Source organism: Dendrobates tinctorius, unplaced genomic scaffold (genome assembly GCF_039654945.1).
Source record: "Dendrobates tinctorius isolate UK_male_01 unplaced genomic scaffold, ASM3965494v1 ptg000049l, whole genome shotgun sequence".
NCBI classification, from domain to species: domain Eukaryota; kingdom Metazoa; phylum Chordata; class Amphibia; order Anura; family Dendrobatidae; genus Dendrobates; species Dendrobates tinctorius.
In genome coordinates this window covers 27,350,234-27,376,124 of record NW_027361717.1, presented here as the reverse complement: position 1 = coordinate 27,376,124, position 25,891 = coordinate 27,350,234, and the positions used below count along the sequence as shown (strand labels likewise).

Genomic DNA, 25,891 nt, shown 5'->3' with positions numbered 1-25,891 from the left:
GACAGCATGAGGTAGGGGTTAAAATGCTCAACTCAACAATGTGTCACATGTCCAGCTGTGTAGTGGTGTTTACTTAGAACAAAGATTTAATCTCCTTGTGATTAATATTGCCCTTACTAGCTGGTTATGTGAGCCTTGGTTTGACTCCACCCCTCCTGTGACAAGCAGCTCACTGTCTATAGACATTGTATATACAGAACCTGGTGTGAGCAGTTTTAACTTTCTCAGCTCTGCTGCATTGCTAAATCTAAAAGCTATGATTGTGTCAGAATGGCTGCACCCAATAATCTAAGTGAAACATAATTTGATTCATTGTCTTTTTGCCTAAATCATGTAGCTTTCAAATGAGGTAGTAAAAACCTTATGACCAATTCCCTTTAAGAGAATGACTTCCTTGAGAAGTGCTGACTTAGCACATACATGTCACTTTTATAGGTGACAGCCCTTGAAATAGTCTTTTAAGAAGTTGCACAAATTCCTCTCATAACATCACATTTCATAGATGGATGAAGATGGGCTGGGTTAAAGTCCAAGTTCTGGATGACTTCATAGAGTGTGAACATACTGAATGATATCTGCTCATAGGGAGAAGTTACACCATTTTCATAAAGACAACCGAAGACTACTAAGGATGCAGACTCTGTTGCTCCAAGTTCTCTAGGACGTAGCTCTATATATGCTAGGTCAGAGTATGCACTGGGTCCTTCGTAGATAATCCATGGACCTTTCCAGCTGTCAGCATCTTTAGGGTATGGACTCAGGTAAACACCTAGATTCACCCGACTCTGAGGGCTTGTTGGGTGGGAGTACAGTACCCAAGTAGGCAGCTGGAATTGTTGTTCAGTCTTAAAAAGAACCTTTTGTACTTGTAAGTCTTTCGCCGATGATTGCACCCTAGTGCCTATGCCAACTGTCTTCTCATCTGTCTGCTTGTGAACCCTTACTTTACAGATATTGTTGTGTCTAGGTAATTGATAGCTTTCGGGATTCCTTCCACCTCTGTTAAGTAACTGATGTAGTCCCTTAGTTCCTTTGTTTGATGGCTTAGCTGCACTGATTGCATTCGTAGGCTGCTGCATCAACATGTTTTTAACAGCATGTCTTGTGGGAAACTTTACTGGAGCAGGAAAACCAATAACACTCCCATGGCATCCACTAGGCGTCTCCACCAGCTTCTCCACCAGTTGCCCTTGCTGGAAGACAATACCATTATCAGAACTGAGAGCTTGAACCCTGAATCCTAAAGCGCTTCTGGCGTTGCAGTACACGACATTGCTGCCCTCTTCCTCATCCACTGACACCAACTGGCATTCTACAGTCTGCAGGTTTGGGACTAGGTCTCCAAATGTCCAAGTCTTCCCATGATCATCACTCCGAAAAGCAAATGCTCGTGGAGTCGTCTGGCAGAGCTTTCCAAAGCAATTTCTGCAATCTATATAATAGGTGTATGCAGGTAAAAGCAGACGGCCAGATTTTAGCTGGATACCATGTCCCGGTCCTAAAGCAAAGGTAGCCCACTCTGAAAACAGAAAATAGTTGTAAAGGATAGACATATTTTAACAAAGAAAAGCAAAACAGTTGCGTGATTTTATTATAGGACAATTATTAATTTTCATATGTTGAAAAAAGATTACTGCAACTCGAAATGGGAACATAGTGTAGTTACCAGTATGTAAAATAGTCGAAGAAAAAAAAAAGAGTCAATTTTTAAGAACCTAAAAGCCAATCTACCATTGATTTTTTTTTAAGAATTATCTTTATTTTATTTGTGTCGGAAAGATGAGAACTGTACAGAAAACAAATGTTATTATTAAAATTAATATCAGTGAAAAGACTACAAGTTGGAAAATTATCAGAGGTTTTCATTGAAAATCAAAAATAGCTGTCACTGCAATATCATCATGGTAACATGTTTCAATCTCATGATCCATTGGCTTTTTCCCTTAATCTGTCTTGTGTCACAATATACAGTATATATATATTAGAGTGGATTTCATTCAAGCCATTTTTGTACTTATAAACTGAAAAAACTTCTTGATCTGTTTCCACATTTTAAGTATAATAGGAGCTATTTTCTGTATTTTAGAGCACATGTCCATGTAATCATCAGCAGAAGGACAAGTGTCACACCTGATCAGAGAAGCCTGTGCTTTTAACTAATTAATTAGAAGCTGTCAGGTCCCTGAAGCCTCATAATCTACCTAGTACTATTTAGATTAGAACCACTATCTGGCACCCCAATAATGTCCTTAACATTCCAACTATTGTCTAGGCTTATTACAACAAACAAGTTTTAACGCAGTCTTCGCCATATGCATATGTTTTGTTAATAGCATACAACAATGCAGGTATATTACATCACAAATAATACAATACAGTGTTCAAAGGACTCTTTCGATCTCAAGAACGGTAATGAGCACTAGAGGATGTCCATACCTATAGGGATGTAAACACCCACATCTTCGTCGAAATATCGCTACCTTGAAAAAAAGACGATTAATTCTTACTTGTTATCAACAAATTAGACATACATTTGGGACAGGACCTGGGCCCAATGTTGATTAACAAACCTTCATGTGAAACAATTAGCTTAGTAGGAACCCAGTCTGGGCCCAAGAAAAGAGAATAAACCATAGGGTACTATCAATAAACCGGGTGGGGGAGGGGTTCGAGAAGAAGGGGGGGGCAGAGGTCTGCAAACATGATGCTCAAGTCCAGAGTTTAAGATGTAGGGTTAGGTGTATACATAGAAATGAATTTTTCTGATTTCCTGTACGATATCCAAAGACTCCAGACATGCAAGAAAGCTTAAAAGCTATGTGTAGAAAGTGCTACCAATTCTTCAGCATGGTATAACTGGTCAATTTTAGTTAAAAACTGGCTCCTGTTTGGGATGTTGGACGTAACCCAATATGAAGGCAGAAGGAGCTTGCCGGCTGTCAGGATGAAGGACGCCAGTTTCAATATGGCTTTGTTATTTGGGATACTTGGGAGATTGAGGAAACATGTTCCAGTGTGAACTTTATGTGGGTACGTGCTACATCATCTAAAACTTGGGATACCAAGTTCCAAAATTTTTGTATTACGGGATAGGCCCACCAAATATGACGATATGTCCATCTCGCATCTCCAACAAAAGTCCGACAAAGTGGGGAACTATTTATGTAGCATAAGTGGCGTCGTATACCAATGAGTTAGTATTTTATAGCTATTTTCTTGGGCTCTCACACAGTGCGAGGGTCCATATGAAGACTTATATATTAAATTAATTTGGGAGTCAGAAAAGGAGTGGCCCAGCTCTCTCTCCCATCTCCGCACAAAGAATATGGGAAGCAAGATGTGCCACAGTCCGCGCTGCTGAATCCACAAAATCACCTGGGATGCAAGATGTAGTAACAAAGTACTGCTTTATTCCTTCCTACGCGTTTCGGCGCCCATCCTGGCACCTTCCTCAGGGATATTCAATATCCCTGGTATACCTCTATGAGGGCAAGTCATGGTGACTAATAAGTCGTCAGCGAAGGCCATAGATTTATGCGAAGTACCCTGAATGTTCACACCCTCTATATCTTGACACATTTTTATAGCTTTGATGAGGGGTTCCATCAATGCTATGAATAGTAATGGTGAGAGAGGGCACCCCTGTCTTGTTCCGTTATGAATCTCAAAGGAATTGGTAAGTGAGTTGTTAAATTTAATTCTGGCTGAAGGGTGTGAATACATTTTCAATATGGCCTCTACCAACAGAGGAGGAAAATTGAAGTTAAGGAGGGTTTCCTGCAAAAAGATCCAATCCACTCTGTCGAAAGCTTTTTCTGCGTCTGTGCCTAATATCACCAAGGGTATCTTATGTAAGCTAGAATATTGAATCAAATGTAGAACTCTCCATGCATTTTCTTTGCCTTCTCTACCTCTAATGAAGCCGGTCTGATCAGGGGAGATCAGTTTGGGTAAATACTCCGCAAAGCGCCTCGCAAGCATACTGGCATAGATTTTCAGATCCACGTTCAGTAATGATATGGGTCTGTAATTGCTGCAAAGCTCTGGGTCTTTTCCCTCGTTATGGATTAGAGAGATATGAGCTTCCAAGGAAATTAGGGTTCTAGGATCTCCGAAAAGGTTTTATAATATATAACAGGAAGACCATCGGGGCCAGGAGCTTTCCCGGAGGGGCTATTCGACAGAGTGGATCGGACCTCCCCCTGAATGAAGGGCCTAGTCAGAGATTTTTGTTGTTCTGATGTGAGTTTGGGGAGCTTGAGGTCGGCTAAAAAGGACTGGACTTCTGTTTGCTTTCCTAACCTGTCGACGTCAGATTGACCAGGTTTCAGATTATAAAGGCTTATATAATATTTTAAAAATTCCTGAGAAATTTGGTCGATGTCAGACGTTTTACTGCCATTAGAAGTTTTCAGGGAGTGAACATAGGTCTTAGCTTGTCTAACGTTGATTAATGACATCATAAGTCTGGAGGCCTTATCGCCATGCACAAACATACGATTTTTCCAACTAATATACTGCTTTGCAGACTGCTTATTCAGTAGATCTTTTAGTTGTAAGCGTTTGGCTGTAAGTGCCTCCAGATTCCGACGTAGTAAGGTTCTTTTGTGTTGCTTTTCTAAATTAACTATGTCTTCATATAGATCTTGTATCATCTTTTTGCGCTGTTTATTGAGGTGTGAAGCTATAGATATTAGTTCACCTCTGACCACTGCTTTGTGGGCCTCCCATATTGTTGGGAAACTCACCTCTGGGGAGACATTAATCTTGAAATAGTCTATTAAAGCATTCCTGATTCGCTGTTAATTAGTGTCTGAGATTAGAATAAATTGAGTCGTTTAGTCTCCATGAGCGATACCCGTACTGGGGTTTTGAAGTTGAAAGCGCACTGCGACTATCGAGTGGTCTGAGTGTACTGAGGGGAGAATTTCTGCTTTAAAAAGATTCGGTAACAAAGATCTTGGTATGAAGACATAATCAATTCGGTGGTAGGAATTATGGGTATGAGAATAAAAAGTGTAATCAAGATTATCATTAGGGTGCATGTGCCGCCATCCATCGATTAATGAAAGACTATGTAGGGATTTTTTTATCCTAATAATATTTTGATATGATATCTGACATTTTTTCGCGGACGAATCCAAGATTGGGTCTAGAGGAATATTCAGGTCCCCTCCAATAAGCGGTACACCTTCTAAGAAGGAGCGGAATTGGTTTAGCTTGGATGAAATCCATTTAATTTGCTTCTTGTTGGGGGCGTATAGGTTGCCAATAGTGACCAAGGTTCCTCCCAGTAGGCCTTTTATAAAAATATATCTCCCCTCTGTGTCAACCAACGAATCAGATAGTATAAAAGAAGTATTCTTATCAAATGCAATTGACACCCCTCTCTTCTGGGGGGAAGTGGCATGGTACCACTGGTTGTAATATGAATTCTCAAAAGAGGGTAGTTTCTCAATTTGAAAATGCATTTCTTGCAAAAGAGGAATATTAAAATTTTCCCTTTTCAACCAATTTAGTGTCTGTGTTCTTGGTATGGGTGAATTTAGGCCGTGCGTGTTAAAACTTGCTAATTTTAGTGTACCTTGTTTAGCTTCCATACGAGTTGGAGTGGGTGGGTAGGCCATTATTCTGAAGTGCGACGTCGCAGGACCAACCAGGGAAGGACGGGGATAAGAACAAGGGGTAATTAGTGTATAAAGGTGATAAGGTAACTTTAACTGGGGTAGTACACTGGTCCAGGCCAGTGCTAAAAACAGTAACACAAACCATATGTTGAAACAATTAACATTTCAAAAGAGGGGAGTGAGTAGGATGGCGCCAATGTCACGGGCATCATGAATAAACAACTCTTTCCCATCTCCTGAGACAATGCCCGCCCCCCCACCTGCAGACAGTATACATTGAAAGTGGAGCGAGCAGGCCCCCCAAGAGAGAAAACAGCAATACATTGTTCCGAGTAGTATTCTACTCACACATGGAGTCCATGGGATCTGCCATAGATAAACGATTGATGCCGCAGCTCGATCTTTCTACCTGAAACCAAAAATTAAAACACACAAAAGAACACAGGTATACATTAAAGTCAAACTACACGGCCTCTAGATGGCTCTATCATTAGTGATCGGCCATGACTGACAAGCAGTCTCTATCTCATGGCCAAGTCTTTGTCCTGGGCTGCCAGATCTTCAGTTATCTTCATCCGGATGGTTAGAATTTAGCTTTGCTGCTTTACGTCGGTTTCGAGTGGATTTTGTAGACTGGGCCATACTCCAAGGCTCGGGCGGGGCGAGAGGGTACAGTGAAGGGACTGAATGGTATACCTCTATATCTGGATACTTTTCCAAGGTGATCCCCAGCTCCTTGCACGCTTCTTGAATTTCCGCCGAGGTCCTGGCCTGGATGCGTTTGTCCTTGGAGGATATTGCAATGCCAAATGGGTATAACCAGCGGTATTAGTATTGGTTCTGTCTTAAAGCCTCAGTAAAGGGTTTCAGAAGACGTCTCTTATTTAATGTCGATGTTGCTAGGTCTTGAAAGATCAAGACTGGGGAATCCTCAAATGTAATAACTTCTGCTTCTCTTGACCGCCTTAATATTAAGTCCTTAGTACGATAATCCAAAAAACAGCAAATGACGTCCCGGGGAGCGTCTCCCATTTTGGGTCCTGGCTTTAGCGACTTATGGGCCCTAACCATTTCAATTTGTGAGGGGTCGTCTTGAGACAGCAGTTTAGAAAATATTTCAATCAAGGTTGCGATCAATGCTTCAGCAGCTACTGATTCAGGGATACCCTTTAACCGCAGATTATTCCTTTCTCTATTCTCATGGTCCTCAAGGATAGAATATATTTGGTTGATATGTACCCCTTGGCTCTGGGAGCAAGTTATGACCTCATTGGTTTGCTGAATTATGGTGGAATTGGAGGCCTCGAGCGTATCCACCCTATGGCCTATTTGAGATATTTCTTGCTTAATGTCAGATAAGTCTTTTACCACCGGTTCAAGAGATTTAGTAAGAATCCTCTTTATGAAGGATCAACAGACAAGCTGGTCCCCCGTAGTGCTATCATCATCCATGTCGCTCATATCAGAATCAAGGTCACCCTGCGAGTGTTGATCCATGTGTACAGGGGGTTTGGATTTAGTTGCAGTGGCTTTAATTTGTTTTTTTATTAAGGAATTTATTCATGTCTACTTGAGTTAGAGAAGCCTTATGTCCTGAAGAAACTGAAGTGGATCTACCAATCTTGACCATCATTAGACGTTGAAATTCAGCATTGTCTGGCAGCTATTTTAACGCCATTCACACTCCCCCCATATAAATTTTCATGAGGAAAAATTACATTTTTAAAGGATGTGCAGAAGGATAGGCTCGTCTCTCATTTTGAGACAATTGGGTGCTGATTTTAAAATGGCCACTAGGTGTCGCTTTTAACCCAGCAGTGAGTCAGATTCCAAAGAGAGTGTCCTGGATCTTTATTTCTGGTGTTTATAAGATCCCAAGTCTAAATAAGAGGAAAAAAAACACAGGTGGGAGATAAGAAGCCCCTCAAAGAAGGTGGGGGGGGTCAGGTCAGCGAGGGTTAACACTCCAGACTGTATTGTCCCCTTCTCTCCTTAGTCTCCTGCATCTTTTATGGCAGCGGATTTTTATTTTTTGTATTCTCTCCTTCTTTTCCTCCTCTCCCGACACCTCCCCCCCTCAGCCACAGCTCTTGGTGCAGTTTTATCTTACAAGGCCTGTCAGTGCTGTACTCTCGGCCCTGGACCCCGGCGCCGCCACCCTCTGCAATATGGCGCCGGCCACAGGCGGGAAAAGTGTCTAGGACGCCACCGATCCTCCAGTCCCTGCTCAGGTATATCTCAGAAGCGGTCGAGCCGCTCCCGAGTACTATAATAATCCTGGAGGTAGTCGTGTTAGTAGAAAAGATGCAGGAAGTCAGTAGAACGTCAATCATGCTTCGGTCAACTTGGTCACAGCATTTATGGCCAGAGTGTTCTTAGTGAAGAGACCTTGTCCCCGGACTTGTCAGGTACATTTACATATGAAGGTAACATGAAAATTTGATTTTTATCATAATATGAATTATTGTCTGGGCTATCAAGGGCATTATTGGGGTGCAGGGATATTGTTCTAAATGGTACTAGGAGGATATGTGTGCTCATGTCTTCTACATAAGAGATATGTAAGGAAAAGTAATGTTCCTGTGATTTGGAACATTCTTAATGACCACTTTTTTCAAAGTCACTAGAAGGCAAAACTAATTCTGAGATTAAAGTCGACATTCATATATAAATTTACTTTGTACCTTTCAGTGATTCTCCGATGACTTCCTGAGTCAAATCTACAGCATCACTCCATGTCCTGCCTTGGTCTGAGCTTGTTACATAGCACAGTCTTGCTAGATTTCTGCCAGTGATGATCTGGTAGGATTCTGTGGTCCTGCCCTGAACAGCAATGAAGAAAAGGAAGATCTCTCCTGTAAAGTTGTCATAGATCGGACAAGGATTCATTGAGCGGTGTCCAGACAAGTGGGCTTTCTCCACTGCAAACATGTCCTCCCACTGCAGGATGACATAATAAACCTTTATTATTTTGCACATATTTTTACCAACACACATAAAAACCCATGTGAATGTGTAAGTCCCTTCATGTTATTATGGTAATTGTGCTTTATGTTAGTTTCATATCTACATTTTGTTGGAGAAGACAGCAAGGGCTAGCTTCCAAAATGGATAATTAAAGAGTTTTTTTTCAGGACCTACTTTTAGGATAGGACATGAATATCATATTGGTGGAGGTCAGATACTTAGACCCCCCCCAGCGAGAGAAATGCCTTGGAGATGTGAGAGTGAAGTTTACGCTATGGAGGATATAAGGCTTAAATCATTGCCAGAAAATAAAGCATGGGTGCGTTGGTAGACAGAGATGTGGGAAGATGTAGGCTAGTGCAGTGATGCGGGTAAGCATAAGTTCATATTATATAGTGGAAAGACAACTGGTGCAGTGACTAACAAAGGGCATCAGTGTAGATGTTGGACTGAAAAATCAGCTTGGATATGGCATTCAGGGTGGATTGGAGAAGGGGAAAAAGTGCAGTGAGGGCAGTAGTAATTAGTTACATTCATCAAGAATAAGTGCATAAACCAGAGCAACAAATCTAAGTTTTAATTATTGAATTAGTAAGAAGGGAGATTCTGCAGATGTGTGGAGGCTTTGACGGCATGACCATGCATGTTACTTGATACAAAGAAGTCAAAGAAAGATCACAAAACAGTAATCATGCTGCCTAGGAGTTATCATAGTAATACACATAGAAGTAAAATAAAAAATGTGATTTTGCTCAGTTTGTATAGAGGAGAATTTAAAGTTGTTCTTGTTTTGAAAGATTCAGTTGCATATACAGAGAGAACATCTGATAACCAGTCGCTGGCATTTTGCAGCATTGCAGTATGATTTGTCATGGGAAGAAGTATACATTTTGTTGTCATCAGTTTAGAGATGGTACTGAATGGACAATCTCCTGTTTATTTGTCCACTATTACAGGGTTCCCCAACTCCAGTCCTCAAGGCCCACCAACAGATCATGTTTTCAGGATTTCCTTAGTATTGCTCAGGTGATAATTGCTTCACCTGTGCAATACAAAGGAAATCCTGAAAACATGATCTGTTGGTGGGCCTTGTGGACTGGAGTTGGGGAACTCTGCATTATTAAACACTAAGCCAGCTCAGGTTTAAACTGCAACAACCAAGCTCTGTGTCTTGGTTCTGAAGTGTAACCACCAAGCTCTGTGTCTTGGTTCTGAAGTGTAACCACCAAGCTCTGTTTCTAGGCCATGAAGTGTAACCACCAAGCTCTGTTTCTAGGCCATGAAGTGTAACCACCAAGCTCTGTTTCTCGGTCCTGAAGTGTAACCACCAAGCTCCATTTCTCAGTCCTGATGTATAAGAACCAAGCTCTGTTTTTCGGTCTTGAAGTGTAACCACCAAGCTCTGATTTTCACTCCTAATGTGTAACCACCAAGCTCTGTTTCTCAGGCCTGAAGTGTAAGCACCAAGCTTGGTATAGTAATTATGTTGTGCAACTGTGAAGCTCTGAGAGTCAATACTTTTTGTAACCAGTGTACATTGTCATTGAGAGATTATTTCAGTTGAAAACCTGCTGTTTCTGTATGTGGCTCAGCACTATCCTCTGGTGGCATATCGTGTTAAAGATCATAGGCCACACACAAAAACTCTAGTTAGTATGTTGTAGCCAATTACTGGCTACAATGGTGACCTTACTATTTTTCGCAAAGTTATCACTGTGTACTTCACCCCTGGAAACAAGGATAGAGAGATAGATGGATGATCTAGAAAGCAGCAGAAAGAGAAAGCTGAGAGGATTGGTAGGGTGAGGAGAAATCAATTTGCTATTGTATGGCATTCAGGATCTTCTGGCACAAATTTTAAGGCTCTTGACAATTCATTAAATCCTCTGGTCCATAATGAAGTATGTTAATACATGTTATATTATTATTAGTGCTGCCTCTTACTGTCTATTATATTGCACTTTATGGACTAAACTAACATCATACCAACTTTCACTAATAACCCAAAATGAGAAAATGTTCAGAAATTCCATAGTTCACTAATTACACTCTTCTGACCTCTACGTAGCTGTGGCATAGAATGCCACGACGTAATACAAGTAAATTAGCATGGGCATCATCGGCGCTCAGCCTCTCTTCTGCGAATGCCAACAGAGTCGACCGGCGTGGGATGTAGAGGAGAGCCGGTACACGATAAGTCACACCATTCTTCTCTCTCTCAAACAGAACTGTACGAGCTGGAAAATGACGGGACCCCATAAAAAACTGAAAAGGTTAAAAAAGAAAGTATTGTTATTCTGTAAAACCATATACCGTAACTGTATAACAATGTGTACAATTCTCCTTCTAGTGATGAGCGAGCATGGTCTGATATCGTGTCATCCTAGCATGCTTGGGTTTTATCCAAGTATCTTAGGCATGCTCGGGTAATATGTTCGAGTTCCTGCGGCTGCATGATTCGCAGCTGTTAGACAGCTGCAACACATGCGGGGATTGCCTAACAAACTGGCAATCCTTGCATGTGTTACAGCTGTCTATCTGCTAATCATGCATCTGCAGGGACTCAAACATATTACTCGAGCATGCCTGAGATACCTCGATAACACCCGAGCATGCTTGGATAACACGATATCAGACCACACTCGCTCATTACTATTCTCTTCCCAATTTCCACCAATTTCCACTGAGAAAGATAGTAGGATCCTGTTTCTCAGGCCTCTGGATATAATTCCCTTTGCAAGATAATTTTTGAGGGATTCCTTATACCACCAAGTTTGCAGTCTTTTCCTGAATTTGAATTTAAAAACATTGATAATCTCCTGATTCTGCCCCTTTGCAGTTTCAAAACTCTGCAATAACTTTCCTTCAGGCTGGGGTCACACTTGCGAGTGCAATGCGAGAAACTCTTGCATCAATACCTGGCACTGCTGCCGCCACTCGGACAGGAGCGTTCAACTGCATAGAAATACATGCAGCCACACACTCCGGTCCCGAGTGATTGCGGCAGTGCCGGGTATTGAGTCGAGAGACTTGCGCGAGTTTCTCGCATTGCACTTGCAAGTGTGACCGCGGCCTTGAAAACATGACTGACTTGGGTGAGCCAGTTGGAGTCTCTGGCTCTCATATCCATCTTGACCACAATTTGTGAAAATCAACACAGCAATCAACAAATAGCCTAGAAAGGCCCTTATAAGTATATGGGCGTTATAGAACTCATAAAGCCAATAGAAATACTCCCATGGGTTTGGATTTTGTACGCCCCGGAGCCTTGAAGAAATCAGTAATATAAAGAAAGAATATAAGATTTCTCAGCAACAAGACACTTGATATGAGACATACAGGTAGGACTAGTGTAAGGCGAGTGCAATGTGAGAAAAAACTTGCGCGAGTCTCTCGCCGCACTGCCGCCGGCGGTTCGGACCGGAGCATTCAGCTGCATAGAAAGACATTCAGCCGCACACTCCGGTCCCCAGTGCCAGGTATGGAGGTGAGAGACTCGCACGAGTTTATCGCATTGCACTCTCAAGTGTGACCCCAGCCTAACATTTCTATTACCTGTATGCCCATATAGAGTCCCTTTAAATAATTACATTGTATTTTATTGCATCAAATAAGTATTTGATCACCTACTAACTAGAAAGAATTCTGTCTCTCACTGACCTTTTAGTTTTTCTTTAAGAAGCCCTCCTACTCTGCACTCATTATCTGTATTAACTACACCTGTTTGAACTAGTTACCTGTAGAAAAGACGCCTGTTCACACACTTAATCACATTCCAACCTCTTCATAATGACCAAGACCAAAGATCTGTTCAAGGACACTGTAGAGACACGGGGGAAAGTCTGCAGGTGCCCAGGTATGCTAGCCAAAACCGCATGGACCATGGATTGTCCTGCCGAACACCCGCTCTCCCTTTAATGTGTGAATAACGCTACTCAGACAACACAGTGTGAGGGTAAAACAGTGTAGCAATGCTTTATTGAACCACAAAACAGGCAGAAACACGTTAGACAGTCCCAGCAAAATAACCCAAAATGGTGCACATGTAGGAAGATGGATCTGGCTGGTGATACCTCTCTCACGTCTGTTCTGGAACTATTGGTGAAATAAATCTTTGACACTCAACTTGAAAAATAGATGATTTTTATTACCAGTCACGGGTAAACATTTCGGTCAATACATCTGACCTTCCTCAATACACCAACTGCTCCTGAGGTGTCTGTATGAACAACACATGGGAGATACTCATAGACATTTGGACCCCCGAAATATAATCATGTAGGGTCCTAGTGAGATCCTGTGGTCTAAATGTAGATCAGAGAAGGGCTCAAAGTGCGTATCCCATATTATAGGTGTCTTTAACCTCTGGAATCATTAATGCGTCATGTAAACCACAAGTTACATCCGTAAGCTAATGGGTTTGCGACTGTTACAACCATGTGACACTGTATGTGAAAAGGACCTAGACCATGGACCTGGGCACAGCGTCTATCAGTGGTGGATAGTGGTATGTCCTGCCAAACAAGAACGCGGTGTCCACCGTTTGTTCTGGAACTATTGGGGCTGTCACTATTGTTGCCGGGGGGAAAGCTTTCTGACCCGGACGGACCTTTGCACTTGACTGAAGGGGCGTGACAGAGATAAAAGGGACTGTGCACGGGAAAGCGGGACACTTGGTGGGTGACAGAGTGCGCATCAGGAGGTTGATTCACTCTCCGTGGAGGGATGAGCAAGTACAGACCCGCGCTGCAGCTCCCCAGCCTCCGCCTACACTGACTGTGAGCATCGTAAAGCTGGGTGCCCGTTCACCCTGTACAAAGAGAGCTCATCCCACACCAAACCGCTGATTGCTGCGAGTGCACGGCCTAAGTCTATGCTGGAGAATCATATGGAGCTGGATAGCTCATCCCCTTCCCCCGTCACTGAGCTGAGTCACACTCCGACGGGGTCACAGACTAACTCACGTCATGGACGTTGCTCCGGGAACGCAGGACCTCGCCTAGCAGAACCAGGATAGGCCGTTTCCGTCAGGAGACAGTGCCTAAACTTTATTCAGGATCAGGCCAGAGACTTCACGTGTCACTTTTGGCGCCATCGGGGGATTGTAGGCTTCACCTGCCTGGAAGCCATTAGACTGATAAGTTTTACCGGTTTCATAAACATTCGTTCTTATCCTTTTACTATCCTCAGTTTTACTACCCACATAACACTCTCCCTGTGTGGAGTATCCCCTGTAATAAACCCTTTAACTCTTGTTCTGCCTCCTGCTCATCACTGCATCCCACGTTCCTGCTATTTCTACATTTGGCGTAGTCAGCAGGATGCAGTCTACCACCACCGAGGCGGCAGACCAAGCAGTTGTGGTGAGTCCTAGGTCCATTTTCTCTCTGGGGGCAATGTTGAACAATCTCCTTAAGTTTACGGGGACTAATACCATGCTATGGAGCTGGACTGAACGCCTTAGGGGGATGATGTAAATGCACCCTATAACCCCTGCATTAGAAGCTGAGGTAGCCATGGTAGCTCTAGATGGAAGAGCCAGAGATTCAGTAATGTTACGACCCACCAAAGAACGAGATACCTTTAACAAGGTGCTGAAAATTTTAGAGACCCATGGGGACCCCACGGACGTAGGGGAGTTAAGGATGTGTCTGTTTAGCCATATGCAAAGGGAGGGGGAGACGGTGACTCAGTATATGAACGCCCTTCAGGTGATCCATACTGCTATCATTAGAAAAGACGACATAGGCCGAGGGCCCACTGACGTACTGCTGCGAGATCAATTGGTGACAGGCTTGCGGGACGTGCTGACGAAACAGGCTTTACTGGAACATTTGTGGGTGAATCACCGCATGACCTTTTCTGAGATAGGAAGCAAAGCACGCATGCGTGAGCAGGAGCAGGGGGTGACAGTTTCTGTAGGGAAGGTCTGGAGCGGAGAGGTTTCTGTAAACATGGTCATCGAACCCCAGTGGGTAGAGGAACTGCGGAAAGAAATCCAGGATATTAGAGGAGAGTTGGCTGATGTAAAGAAGAAACCAGGAGGTGCCTTGAATCCTCCAGGGGGCAGAGATGGCCCCGAACCTCGCCGAGAGAGACCTTGCACCTGCTATAACTCAAAAATTGAGCTTGGTTTGAGTTGGTACACATGCAGCATATAAATGCATGTTCACATGGCCAAAAAGCATACAAAACCTACAAAAGACAAAATGAAAAAAACCCTGCTATAATTAAATAAGTAAAAAGCAAAAGTGCATTTAAATCATACAGAGTTCTTAGTAATACTGTATTTAATCAAACATAGCATAAAAGCCGTCCCACCATCGACAAGGTGACTCTGTGGTCGGGGCGGTCCTACACTGTCTAGTATTAATAACCTTATCATGTGTCAAAGTTGACGTCTGTGTGAATAAGGGCAGACAAGGACTGGGTCCCAACCACTGGACACCAGTCTGGGAAAGCCTTTAAATACAATTTCCAGCTCAGGAACGATCTGAGGAGGAAGGGAGTGGCGTTGACCGTTGGATAAGCAGGTAACGGACATGCTGTCACCCTGGGGATGAACGAGCTGAAGGAATTCGGGAGTATTCTCATCAGTGACTCCTCAGATGTAACCTTGAAGCAGTAGAGTCCGCATACATATGTGGAGTCGGGAAGGAATTTTTTTTCCCAATGTGAAGCTTACTGTTTGCCACATGGGTTTTTTTTGCCTTCCTCTGGATCAACATGTTAGGGCAAATTAGGATAGGATATGGGTTGAACTAGATGGACTTAAAGTCTCCCTTCAACCTTAATAACTATGTTACTATGTTACTCCCCAAAGAAGAGTGTTCCAGCTGCTAATGCGTGTGGCTCAAGCTCAGGAATTATCCAGTGACGGAGGAACGTGGGGAAAAGTGATTGTCCCAGCCTCTGCTAAACTTGTTTTGCCACCAGGTCAGACCATGCCTACCCTGCCTGTATGGGCTTGTACTCCTTTGGAGGGAGTTGATATCCAGATTGAACCAGCTACCACGGAACATCTACCCAGGACTCCTTGTGGCGCTAACACTAGCCATTGTACGTCATGGGACAGTCTCTGTACACTGTGTCAATTTAGGAGAAGGTAACATCAAGCTATCTCCCAGAGGTGAAGTAGGTTGAATTATGGGCATGCCCGAAAAAGTGATACCACCTCAGGCCGTGCAGTTGACTGTGAAGCAGGGAGACCCTTGGACTGTGGCTGTAGATATGTCTTTCACACTGGAACCCCAGCATATCCAAGCATGGCGTGGTATATTGGAGTATATGCAGGCTCATCTGACAGACCTTACTCCACTACAGATTCAGCAGGTGGAAGCTCTGCTAGAACGATATCAGGATGTGTTCGCCTGCCATGAGGATGACTTCAGCTGTACTATGGCAATCACACATGAGATACTGACTGGGAATGCTGCACCCAATAGAGAGCGATATCGGAAAATTCCACCACAGCTATATCAAGAGGTGAAAGGTATGCTAACTCAAATGCTTCAGAAAGGCATCGTACGGGAGAGTCAAAGCCCAGTGCTAGTGCGGGAGAAGGGAGAAGGATCGCACACTGCGTTTTTGTGCGGACTATCGTAAACTCAATGCCTGCACCGTGCAAGATTCCTATCCGCTGCCCAGAATTGAAGAGTCCTTGTCTGCACTAGGAAATGCCAAATTCTTTTCATCACTTGATCTAGCCAGCGGCTACTGGCAGTTACTGGGCAAAAACAGCCTTTAGGCTGGGATCACACATGCGAGAAACACGGCCGAGTCTCACTGCCACCGACACTCGGATCGGAGCGTGAGGCCACATAGCAATATATGCAGCCCCACCCTCCGCTCCTGAGTGCCGGCGGCAGTGTTGGGTATTAACATGCGAGACTCGTCCGAGTTTCTCGTATGTGTGATCCCGGCCTTATACTTTCTATGGGACTGTATGAATTCAACTGGATGCCATTAGGTTTGGCTAACACCCCTGGAACATTTCAACGATTGATGGAGGGGTGTTTAGGTGATTTAAATTTTGAAGCCACCCTCATTTACTTAGACAACATCATAGTTTATGCCGCTTCTTTTGAAGACCAACTACAAAGACTGGAACAGGTGTTGAGTCGCCTTCAGAGACACGGTTTAAAGGTGAAGCCTCAAAAATGTCATCTGTTTCGCACTAAAATCGAGTATCTGGATCACGTTGTTTCTGATAAAGGGGTGAAACCGTCCTGGAGAAAAATCGCTGCAGGGCAGGATTGGCCTACCCCAACGACGGTGAAGGATGTCAGAGCGTTCTTGGGGCTGACGGGGTATTATCAGCGTTTCGTGAAGAACTTTACCCGTATAGTGAACCCTCTGCTAGAGCTCCTAAAAGGAGTACCCTCAGGCACCCAGAACCGGACTATACGATGGGAAGAACTGCAGGTAAAGGCTTTTTAAGAACTGAAGAAGGCGTTGACCGAAGCACCCATGTTGGCGTATGCAGACTTCTCGCAGCCATTCATTCTCCACACCGACGAAAGCTTGCATGGACTCGGGGCTGTATTGTCACAGATTCAGGATGGAATAGAGAGGGTAATCACTTATGCGAGTCTATCCCTTCATGATTCCAAACTAAATCCTGACATTTACAGTTTCTTCAAGTTGGAGCAGCTGGCGTTGGTGTGGGCTATGATGGAGAAGTTTAAGGAATGCCTGTGGGGGTATGAAGTACTGGTGCATACTGATAACAATCCTTTGGAAAATGCAAAGCTAGGAGCTCTGGAGCAACAATGGGTAGGTAGAATGGCAAAATTTCAACATAAAATCGCTTACAAAAGAGGGGCTGAAAATGCTCATGCTGACGCCTTATCCAGGGTGAAACATAAGAAACCTGAGCGGAAAAGAGATGAGGAATTGGAAGATGAGGATATTCTCAGGTTCTGAGATTCTGCCAGGATGGTGGTAGCGATGCAGGAACAGATGGAAGTTTCGACTCGGGAGAGTGTCTTAGGATGATTCCGTAATGAGTGGGTTTGGTTATAGCAGAAAGACGGGGAACTTTCCCAACTAAGACAATTCTTAGGACCATCCCATGATGAGTGGGTTCGGTTACAGCAGGAAGACGGGGAACTTGCCCAACTAAGACAATGGATGACGTCTAAACAACTTCCCAGTCAAGGAGAGAGAAATGCTCTATCTTCAGTGGCTCTGCGGATTTTTCGACAATTTGAAAGACTCCAAATGAGAAATGGACTGCTATATCGTAAGGTTCAACTACAGCGTGAAATGGGCATCACCTGTCATGTATTATCCAAGGTGGCCACAGAGGCACACAAAAGAGAACACTTTGGCCAAGAGAAAACTTTTCAGTAGTAACAATGATTAGTCTATCATCCTCGACTGAAGGCCGTAGTGGAAGAGACTTGTAGGCTGTGTCGGAGTTGTGAGTTAGCGAAACCACCAGAGCAGAGAGCTCGTACACAAACCATCGTGACTTCTGCCCCTCTGGAGGTGTTAATGATACCTGACTATTGTGCCGACTTATCAAGGGTACGAACATTGTCTGCTAATGATGGCCCACTTCACGAAGTTCGCTGTTGTATCCCATACACATGATCAGACTGCTGAATCTGAAGCGCATGCCTGTAAGAGAATGGTCAGCCATAATATACTGAGCGGCCATGTTGTCTCTAGCAGCCATTTTGTTGAAAGTTAGAGAAGATTCAACTTTTACAAAAGAGCTAATAAAATGTACTAAATGGAGGATGGAAAATGAGATCATGTTTCTTACCAACTTCAGCAGATGTGCATAGAGGAAGATTGGATCAATAGGGGAATAGGGTCACCAAATATATGGTCAATGTGTGTTTATGTGATATTGCTGGTAGAGAGAAGAATCATCAAAATGTCAGGATGTAAGAATTTATGGACATAGACTGGAGACAATGATAAGATTTTAGGACAGTAGCCATATATACCAATGACTTATGGGTTTTAGTGTTGCTTGAATAAATGTTAATTAATATCTTCGTATTATGTCATTATATTCTCTGTTCTAAACCACGTTTCTGTAGATTACCATGAAAACGCCTTAGAATTATAATGTCAACGCCCTCTGCGACAAAATGCAGCTTTCTTTGTTCTGATAATGTATAAGAAGCCCCTGTTACTGTCGATCGGGGCCATTCCATCGCCATCATGCCACTGTGCCTCACCATGGCCAGGGCACAGAGCCTTATCATCGCCAGACTTCCTAGCGAATCTCTGCCTGTCTGTATTCCTGTTTTTGCCCGCATATTCCAACTCCTCTGTTATTCTGTATCTGTTTTGCCGTGTATCTCCGAATAAACCTTCAACCTCAGCTTGATAAGAGATCGTCTGTGGAACTTCTTCCCGACTCTTCCAGCTCTCAATAGAACATTTTCTTACAAGTGGCGATTGCCAGCCAGGAGGAGCAGCTCCGGAGAGCTGCCTCCAGAAGAACCACCGGAAGAAGCTGCAGATGAGAGTTTGAGGTGGGAAGAGGAAGAGAAAAAATAAAAGAAACGTGTGTGGCCACACGTGAAACCGATCAAAGTAAGCCAGCCTGAAGGAGAACCTCTCGTGATCGCTCCGAGACCGCCTGCCCGATTTTTTTATAAGAAAACCACGGACAAAAAAAAAAGACTATAAAAAGATGAGTAACTAAGAAGAAGCTATCTACAAGGACGTGAGAATTTTTTTGTATGCCCGGTAGCAAGAAGCTTTAAAAGGGCGTGGGGAGACGCCTGGCAAGCTAACGAGTGAGGCTGGAATCACGGCTGCACCTCTTTTGATATCTGGTCGACCCCCAAACAGCCGGCAGGAGGTCTTCCATTCGAGAGAGGTGTGAGTATCTAACGTTGCTTAAATTGCATTTGTTGATACTAGAACAGAGTAAAACCCGTCCTTGTAGACCACTGTAAATATGGAGTGGTTACGGAAGCAGGCAGAGAAATATGCTGGCACACCCCAGCTGGAGGGGGTTAATGTGGAAACCACATGGCTAAATTGTATGCGATGGTTTACCACAGAGAACAGGGAACTAGATAGAAAGAATTTGCTAGGGAAAAATAACAGCCGGGTATCGGCTTTGTGTAAGACAGTCATAACCTTTGATCAGGCTCTTGATAAACAGTCTACACCACAGTATGTATATGGGGTCACCCGGGCAGGGGCAGTGTATGGGGAGAGATTAGAACAGCTGAATGAGACATTGAGACGAGCAGAGGAAACACAAAAGGAGGGGGTTGAGTTGGAGCCTTTGACAGCACTTATAGCACAGATGGAGTCTGCAGTGGGGAAGTGCGGGGCTGATGTAGATACAGTCTCAGAATGGAGGTCAATGTTAGGAGACTGGATTAGAGAATATACCAATACACAGGATAGATTGTCCCGGCAGCTTCAACTTATGCAGGCACAGTTAAGTAAAGAATTGATCGAAGAAGGAGATGATTCATCACAGGTAGATTTTAAATTTAACCCTGACACTGCCTCTACCCCAAGAAAAATCCCTACCCAAATGTCTCTGGTCCATCTTAAATTTATTAAAAATTTGCCTAATTGGGAAGAAAGTAAGGGAGTGTTTCGTAATGTCCTTGGCTTTGAATTATGGCTTGATAAATTCCAAATTAAATCTAGGGAGGATGCTTCCCGTTATTTCATGTCTTTTGTGCCCCCTGAGTTCATGTCTCACCTTAGAGCCCAGCAGGCAAAGGGTGTTCAGTGTGATTTGACAGAGCCACAGGGAAGAATGAAGTTTGTGATTTCACAGAAGTTAGGGGGGAGAAAGCCCTCACCGGCATTATTAGATTCCTTTAAAATTAGAAAAGGGAGTGATCTCAGGATGGAGGCAGATAAATGGGTTGCAGCCTGGTGTGTTGTGTTTGATAAGACCCTAGATACTATGGACCAGGGTGATAAATTTGCCATGATGGAACAATTTGTAAAAAAGGTGCCCCTGGAAGGAGTTTTTAAATCAGGAGTTTTGCAAAATGCGGAATCAATTGAGGATGTGGTGGAGGCTTTATTGACCAATGTTAGAACGATGCAGTCCGAGGTGAAGGGTGATGAGTCTAATGTTTTTGCGTACCATTCACCTCGGGGTGTATCTGCTGATTCCGGGAGGCCAGGAGTCCTGGGGGGGTACGGCCAGCTGCCGAGAATGGGCAGGTCCCGTTCGGCAGAGCCCCCACGGGATCCCACGAGAGGTCCTCCCTTGTGTTATCTTTGCGGGCAGTGGGGACACTTTAAACGGTTTTGTCCCCTCTTTGTGCCAGGGCCTAGATCCCGAGAGCCCCGGGAGCCCTTTAACCCCCAACGGCCCCGGGAGTTTTCTAGACCACCTTTCGGAGTTAGACCTCCGTATCCAGCAGTGAATGACCCTAGGCAGTATCAGCAGTATAACGGTCTTCAAATGGTTAACCCAGTCTCACAGGAGCCTTCTGCTCCTGCTCCCTCCCCAATAGCTTTCACTCATCCGCGCCCGGAGGTCCATGCTATTCAGGGAGGAGTCACTCCTCCTCGTCCCTATGCTCCTCTGATTAAGGAGCTACGGGAACATGAGGACCGGACCCTGACTAAGGATCTCTTTGGGTCGGAGGTGGCAGCTGTTGGACGGAAGCCGTGTCCAGATGGGGATGATGGATTTTTCGGGCTTCCCATGGCAGGTAACACTGATTGATGGAGTGTTCTCCCTGTTCCCCTCACCCTCCTTGCTCCCCTTTCCCTGGGCAGGGACGGTAGACCTTATGTCAGAGGGAGAATAGAGGGGCTGCCTTGGGAAGACATCCTCATCGATACAGGAGCCTCCGTTTCAATAACACGACACAAATTCCAGTCACCCCCTGGACTGCCCTAGACTACACTTTGGTAGGATTTGAGGACTCCTGTATTCAATCAGTAAAAAGTCGTCCAGTAAACCTGAGATTTCAGGACACAGGGGGATCGAAGCAAAGGGGTCTTCGATGCGCTTTTTGGGTAAACCCACAGTTACGGTACACTATTTTGGGAACTGATGTTTTGGGAGCAATGGGAATTGATGTTGATTTATGTAACAAAGTCTTGTGGCGGAACAAAGAAGCCACTATCTGTTCTGTAATTGTCCCTGTGGAGGAGGAGGAGGAGGAGAGTCATAAATTACCCATTGCTAGCTTCGGATTAGGTGCTAATGAAAATGTTGAAAACACTGACAATGATGCTTTAAAGAATGAATTGAAGCCAAAGTTCCCTGAATTGTGGATCTCAAAGAAAACTGATTGTGGGTTAATGCAAACTCAGGTTAAAATTGATGGTGAAAAACTGCCACCTTTCCAGCGTCAGTACCGTATTCCTGAGGACGCAATCCCTTACATAAGGGTAGCGGTTAGTGAATTGGAGAAACAAGGTGTTGTTGTGAAAGGTAATTCTCCATGTAACAGTCCTATTCTACCTGTAAAAAAGGAAGATGGCAGTTTTCGAATGGTAGTAGACCTGAGACTTGTAAATAAGTACACTCCCTCAGCTGCTCACCTTGTTGCATCTGTCCCTGAAGTTATGTCGCAGCTGAGGAGTGATTGTAAAGTATTTTCTTGTTTGGATATTGCAAATGGCTTTTTCTCAGTACCCCTAACACCTGAATCTGCACTCCGCTTCGCATTCACTTTTGAAAATGTGCAATACTTGTTCACGCGGCTGCCCATGGGATTTCACAGTTCTCCTGTGTATTTCCATCAGGCATTGGCTCAGATGTTAGAACCCCTCGGGTATGGAGACAAAGTCTTACAGTATGTGGATGATTTATTGATTCAAACTGTCGATGAAAGTGAACACAGAGAAACCCTTGAAAATGTTTGTCAAGCTTTACAAGAGGCAGGACTCAAAATGAGTCTAGATAAAGTACAATTGATGAAATCAGAGGTTAAATTTCTGGGTATGTCTGTCTCAGCAGAAGGAAAGAAGCCCATGCATGATAGGGTTAAAGCTATTCAGGCTGTCCCCATACCAACTAATATTACTGAACTCAGAAAATTTTTGGGTCTTATTAATTTTTCCAGAGAATTCATTGAAGATTTTGCTTATTTGGCTAAACCACTGTATGATTTATTGAAAAATGTTGATAATGACTTTGACCCTGTTAATGTAGAGGGAGCAGCCTTACAGGCTTTTGAGGGATTAAAGCGCGCCCTTACGGCAGCTACTGCATTGGTTAACCCTGACCCTTCCCAGCCTTTCTACATTCAGACTCACACCGGTGATATCTCTATTTCTTCTGTGCTCCTACAAAAATGGCCCAAAGAAAGCCCAGAAGTGTCTAGTCAGTTGTATGCCCTAGGTTATTACTCCAGGTTGCTGACCCCCGTGGAAAAAGGATTCACTCAGTGCATGAAGCACCTACTGGGCGTGCACTGGACTATGAATCAAGTGAAGCATATAGTGGGATTTGCTCCTTTAATTCTACAAACCCCGCATGTCACTTTAAAAACTTTGCTGAAGGGAAAAGCTTCAGGTATTAATTCACAGAGAATGGCCCAATGGATCATTGATTTTGAGACTAGAGACTTACAAGTTGAAGTGGGTGAGAAATATCACTTAGCCCAGATGATGCAGTATGCAGGAAAAAGTCACGATTGTCAAATTGAACAGGCTAATGTTACTCCCTCTCCCTTCCGAGCAGACTTTCAAGAGGAAATCCCCTGTGCCTATATTGACGAAGCTCGCTATTGGCATGAGGGGCATTACGTCACCGGCTTCGCTGTGTGGTTTCCAGCTAAGCCATTGCTGCTGCAGTATAAACTCCCTGGTCATTTCTCCGCTCAAAGAGCTGAGTTGGAAGCAGCTTTACAGGTCATTCTCGTGTGTCCAGAGCCAATGAATATTTTCAGTGATAGCGCATATGTCGTGTCGTCACTCACTCCATATCTTAATGTATGGGCCCTTAGGGGGATGGTTGATTCTCAGAACAAGCCCTTGCAGCATGCAGACATTCTAAAACAAATTGAGCAACGGGGTAAAGAATTCCCAAAATTATGGTCCTTCTGTAAAATCAAGGGACACCAGAGGTTGATTCCTGACCCCCACATCCTTGGCAATGCATATGTAGATCACGCGGCCAAGGAGGCTGCACTCACAGGCGATGACAAATATCCTCAAGAAGTCATCGCTGCAGTCACTGAGAAACCCCGAGAGCCCCCCCTTGTCTTTTCTCCTCTGCAAGATCTCGTAAAGGCACAGGAGAAGGAGGGTGACTCATCCCTGTTCAATTCCCTCGAGTCCCTGCCCATTGAGGGGGAGTGCTTGTATTACAAACGGGTTAATGACAGACTTGTGCCTTATATCCCAACAACAATGATTAAGTCTTTGCTCAAATTTTCAAGCTAAAAAGGTGATTAAAATGGTTCATATCAATCAGTGTAGACTTCTTAATTATTTTACTGAGATTTCTGGTAAGGACTGATACTCCACTCTTTTTTTTTTCTATTTTCTCCAGGACCGCTGAAGATTTTCATATTCGACTCCTAGGACCATGAACCTATTGGATGACCAGGAGAAGATGTTTCACACTATACAGTGGGACTCTGATAGTGTGAGAGGGGGAGAAGATCAGGAAAATCCAGAAGACAAAGAATGAGAAGAAAAAGACCAAAAGACTTGACTATTGTGCAACTTATTTTTTTTGGGACTATTTGAATTATTTTTTTTATTATGTGTTTGTGCTATTTTTAGGGACTTTTGCCTTACACACACGTGCATAAAGTGCTGAATTACCTCAATATTCTTATTTTCAGTAATTCACCCATGAATATTACAGTACTGTATGTTGTACTCTGGATAGAGTACAAGAGGAGGACTTGTAAGAGAATGGTCAGCCATAATATACTGAGCGGCCATGTTGTCTCTAGCAGCCATTTTGTTGAAAGTTAGAGAAGATTCAACTTTTACAAAAGAGCTAATAAAATGTACCAAATGGAGGATGGAAAATGAGATCATGTCTCTTACCAACTTCAGCAGATGTGCATAGAGGAAGATTGGATCAATAGGGGAATAGGGTCACCAAATATATGGTCAATGTGTGTTTATGTGATATTGCTGGTAGAGAGAAGAATCATCAAAATGTCAGGATGTAAGAATTTATGGACATAGACTGGAGACAATGATAAGATTTTAGGACAGTAGCCATAGATACCAATGACTTATGGGTTTTAGTGTTGCTTGAAGAAATGTTAATTAATATCTTCGTATTATGTCATTATATTCTCTGTTCTAAACCACGTTTCTGTAGATTACCATGAAAACACCTTAGAATTATAATGTTAACGCCCTCTGCGACAAAATGCACCTTTCTTTGTTCTGATAATGTATAAGAAGCCCCTGTTACTGTCGATCGGGGCCATTCCATCGCCATCATGCCACTGTGCCTCACCATGGCCAGGGCACAGAGCCTTATCATCGCCAGACTTCCTAGCGAATCTCTGCCTGTCTGTATTCCTGTTTTTGCCCGCATATTCCAACTCCTCTGTTATTCTGTATCTGTTTTGCCGTGTATCTCCGAATAAACCTTCAACCTCAGCTTGATAAGAGATCGTCTGTGGAACTTCTTCCCGACTCTTCCAGCTCTCAATAGAACATTTTCTTACAATGCCATCTGCAAGAATTTCATTCAAGTGTACAGCTGCCCAAAGTGAACTCATTATGATCAGAGGGCCTGTTTTCTAGGGAAAGTGATGGACGAATTACACCATCTATACCAAATCGAAAAGTCCCACACAATGCCGTACCATTCGCAGGAAAATGGAGCTTGTGAACAGGTCAACCGCACCTTAATTCAAATGTTGAGAACCCTGGAAGAAGACCAGAAGGCCCAATGGTCCGAGTTCGTAGCTGAGTTAGTATGGGTGTACAACAACCGCACACGTAGAAACCACCAGTTATACTCCGTATACCTTGCTGCTTGGTCGGACAGGGAAAGAGATCTCTGAGCTGGAGTTGGATCCAGAGGAGGACTACCCACGGACGGGGGTGTCCACCTGGGTTCGAGGACATCGTCATCGTTTAAGGACTGCATCGTCTGGTGCGGACCAGATTTCAAGAACTGGAACATGCAGAGAGAACTCTGCTGCGAGGATCAGATCTCCAAATTGGGGACCATGTACTAGTACGAGAAAAACGTCTTAGAAACAAACTAGAGAGCTGGTGGGAGAAAAATCCATATTGAGTAAAACGGCGAATCAATGTTTATGAGATACAGCCTGAAGGGGAAGAGAACTCCGCCACTCATATAGTGCACTGGGATAATGGCAGATGTTACGTCAGAGTCCCAG

At 43.8% G+C, this 25,891-nt stretch overlaps 1 protein-coding gene across 1 annotated transcript; it reads right to left on the bottom strand.

The window, feature by feature from the left end:
• Positions 1-458: 458 nt before the first annotated feature.
• LOC141091201 (sialidase-4-like) lies at positions 459-10,853 on the bottom strand. The gene is made up of 3 exons (XM_073576636.1): positions 10,653-10,853; positions 8,312-8,567; positions 459-1,519 (listed from the first exon to the last, which is right to left on the bottom strand). The coding sequence occupies exons 1-3, from the start codon at positions 10,851-10,853 to the stop codon at positions 459-461; spliced, it is 1,518 nt and encodes a 505-aa protein (XP_073432737.1).
• Between the last annotated feature and the right edge of the window lie 15,038 nt (positions 10,854-25,891).

Excerpts from the sequence above, each read along its gene's own strand:
- LOC141091201 (XM_073576636.1), bottom strand. The coding sequence starts at position 10,853 with ATGGGGTCCCGTCATTTTCCAGCTCGTACAGTTCTGTTTGAGAGAGAG. Across the intron at positions 8,568-10,652 it reads TATGCCACAGCTACGTAGAG|TGGGAGGACATGTTTGCAGT; the intron begins GTCAGAAGAGTG and ends GTCATCCTGCAG. Across the intron at positions 1,520-8,311 it reads CATCGGAGAATCACTGAAAG|AGTGGGCTACCTTTGCTTTA; the intron begins GTACAAAGTAAA and ends TTCTGTTTTCAG.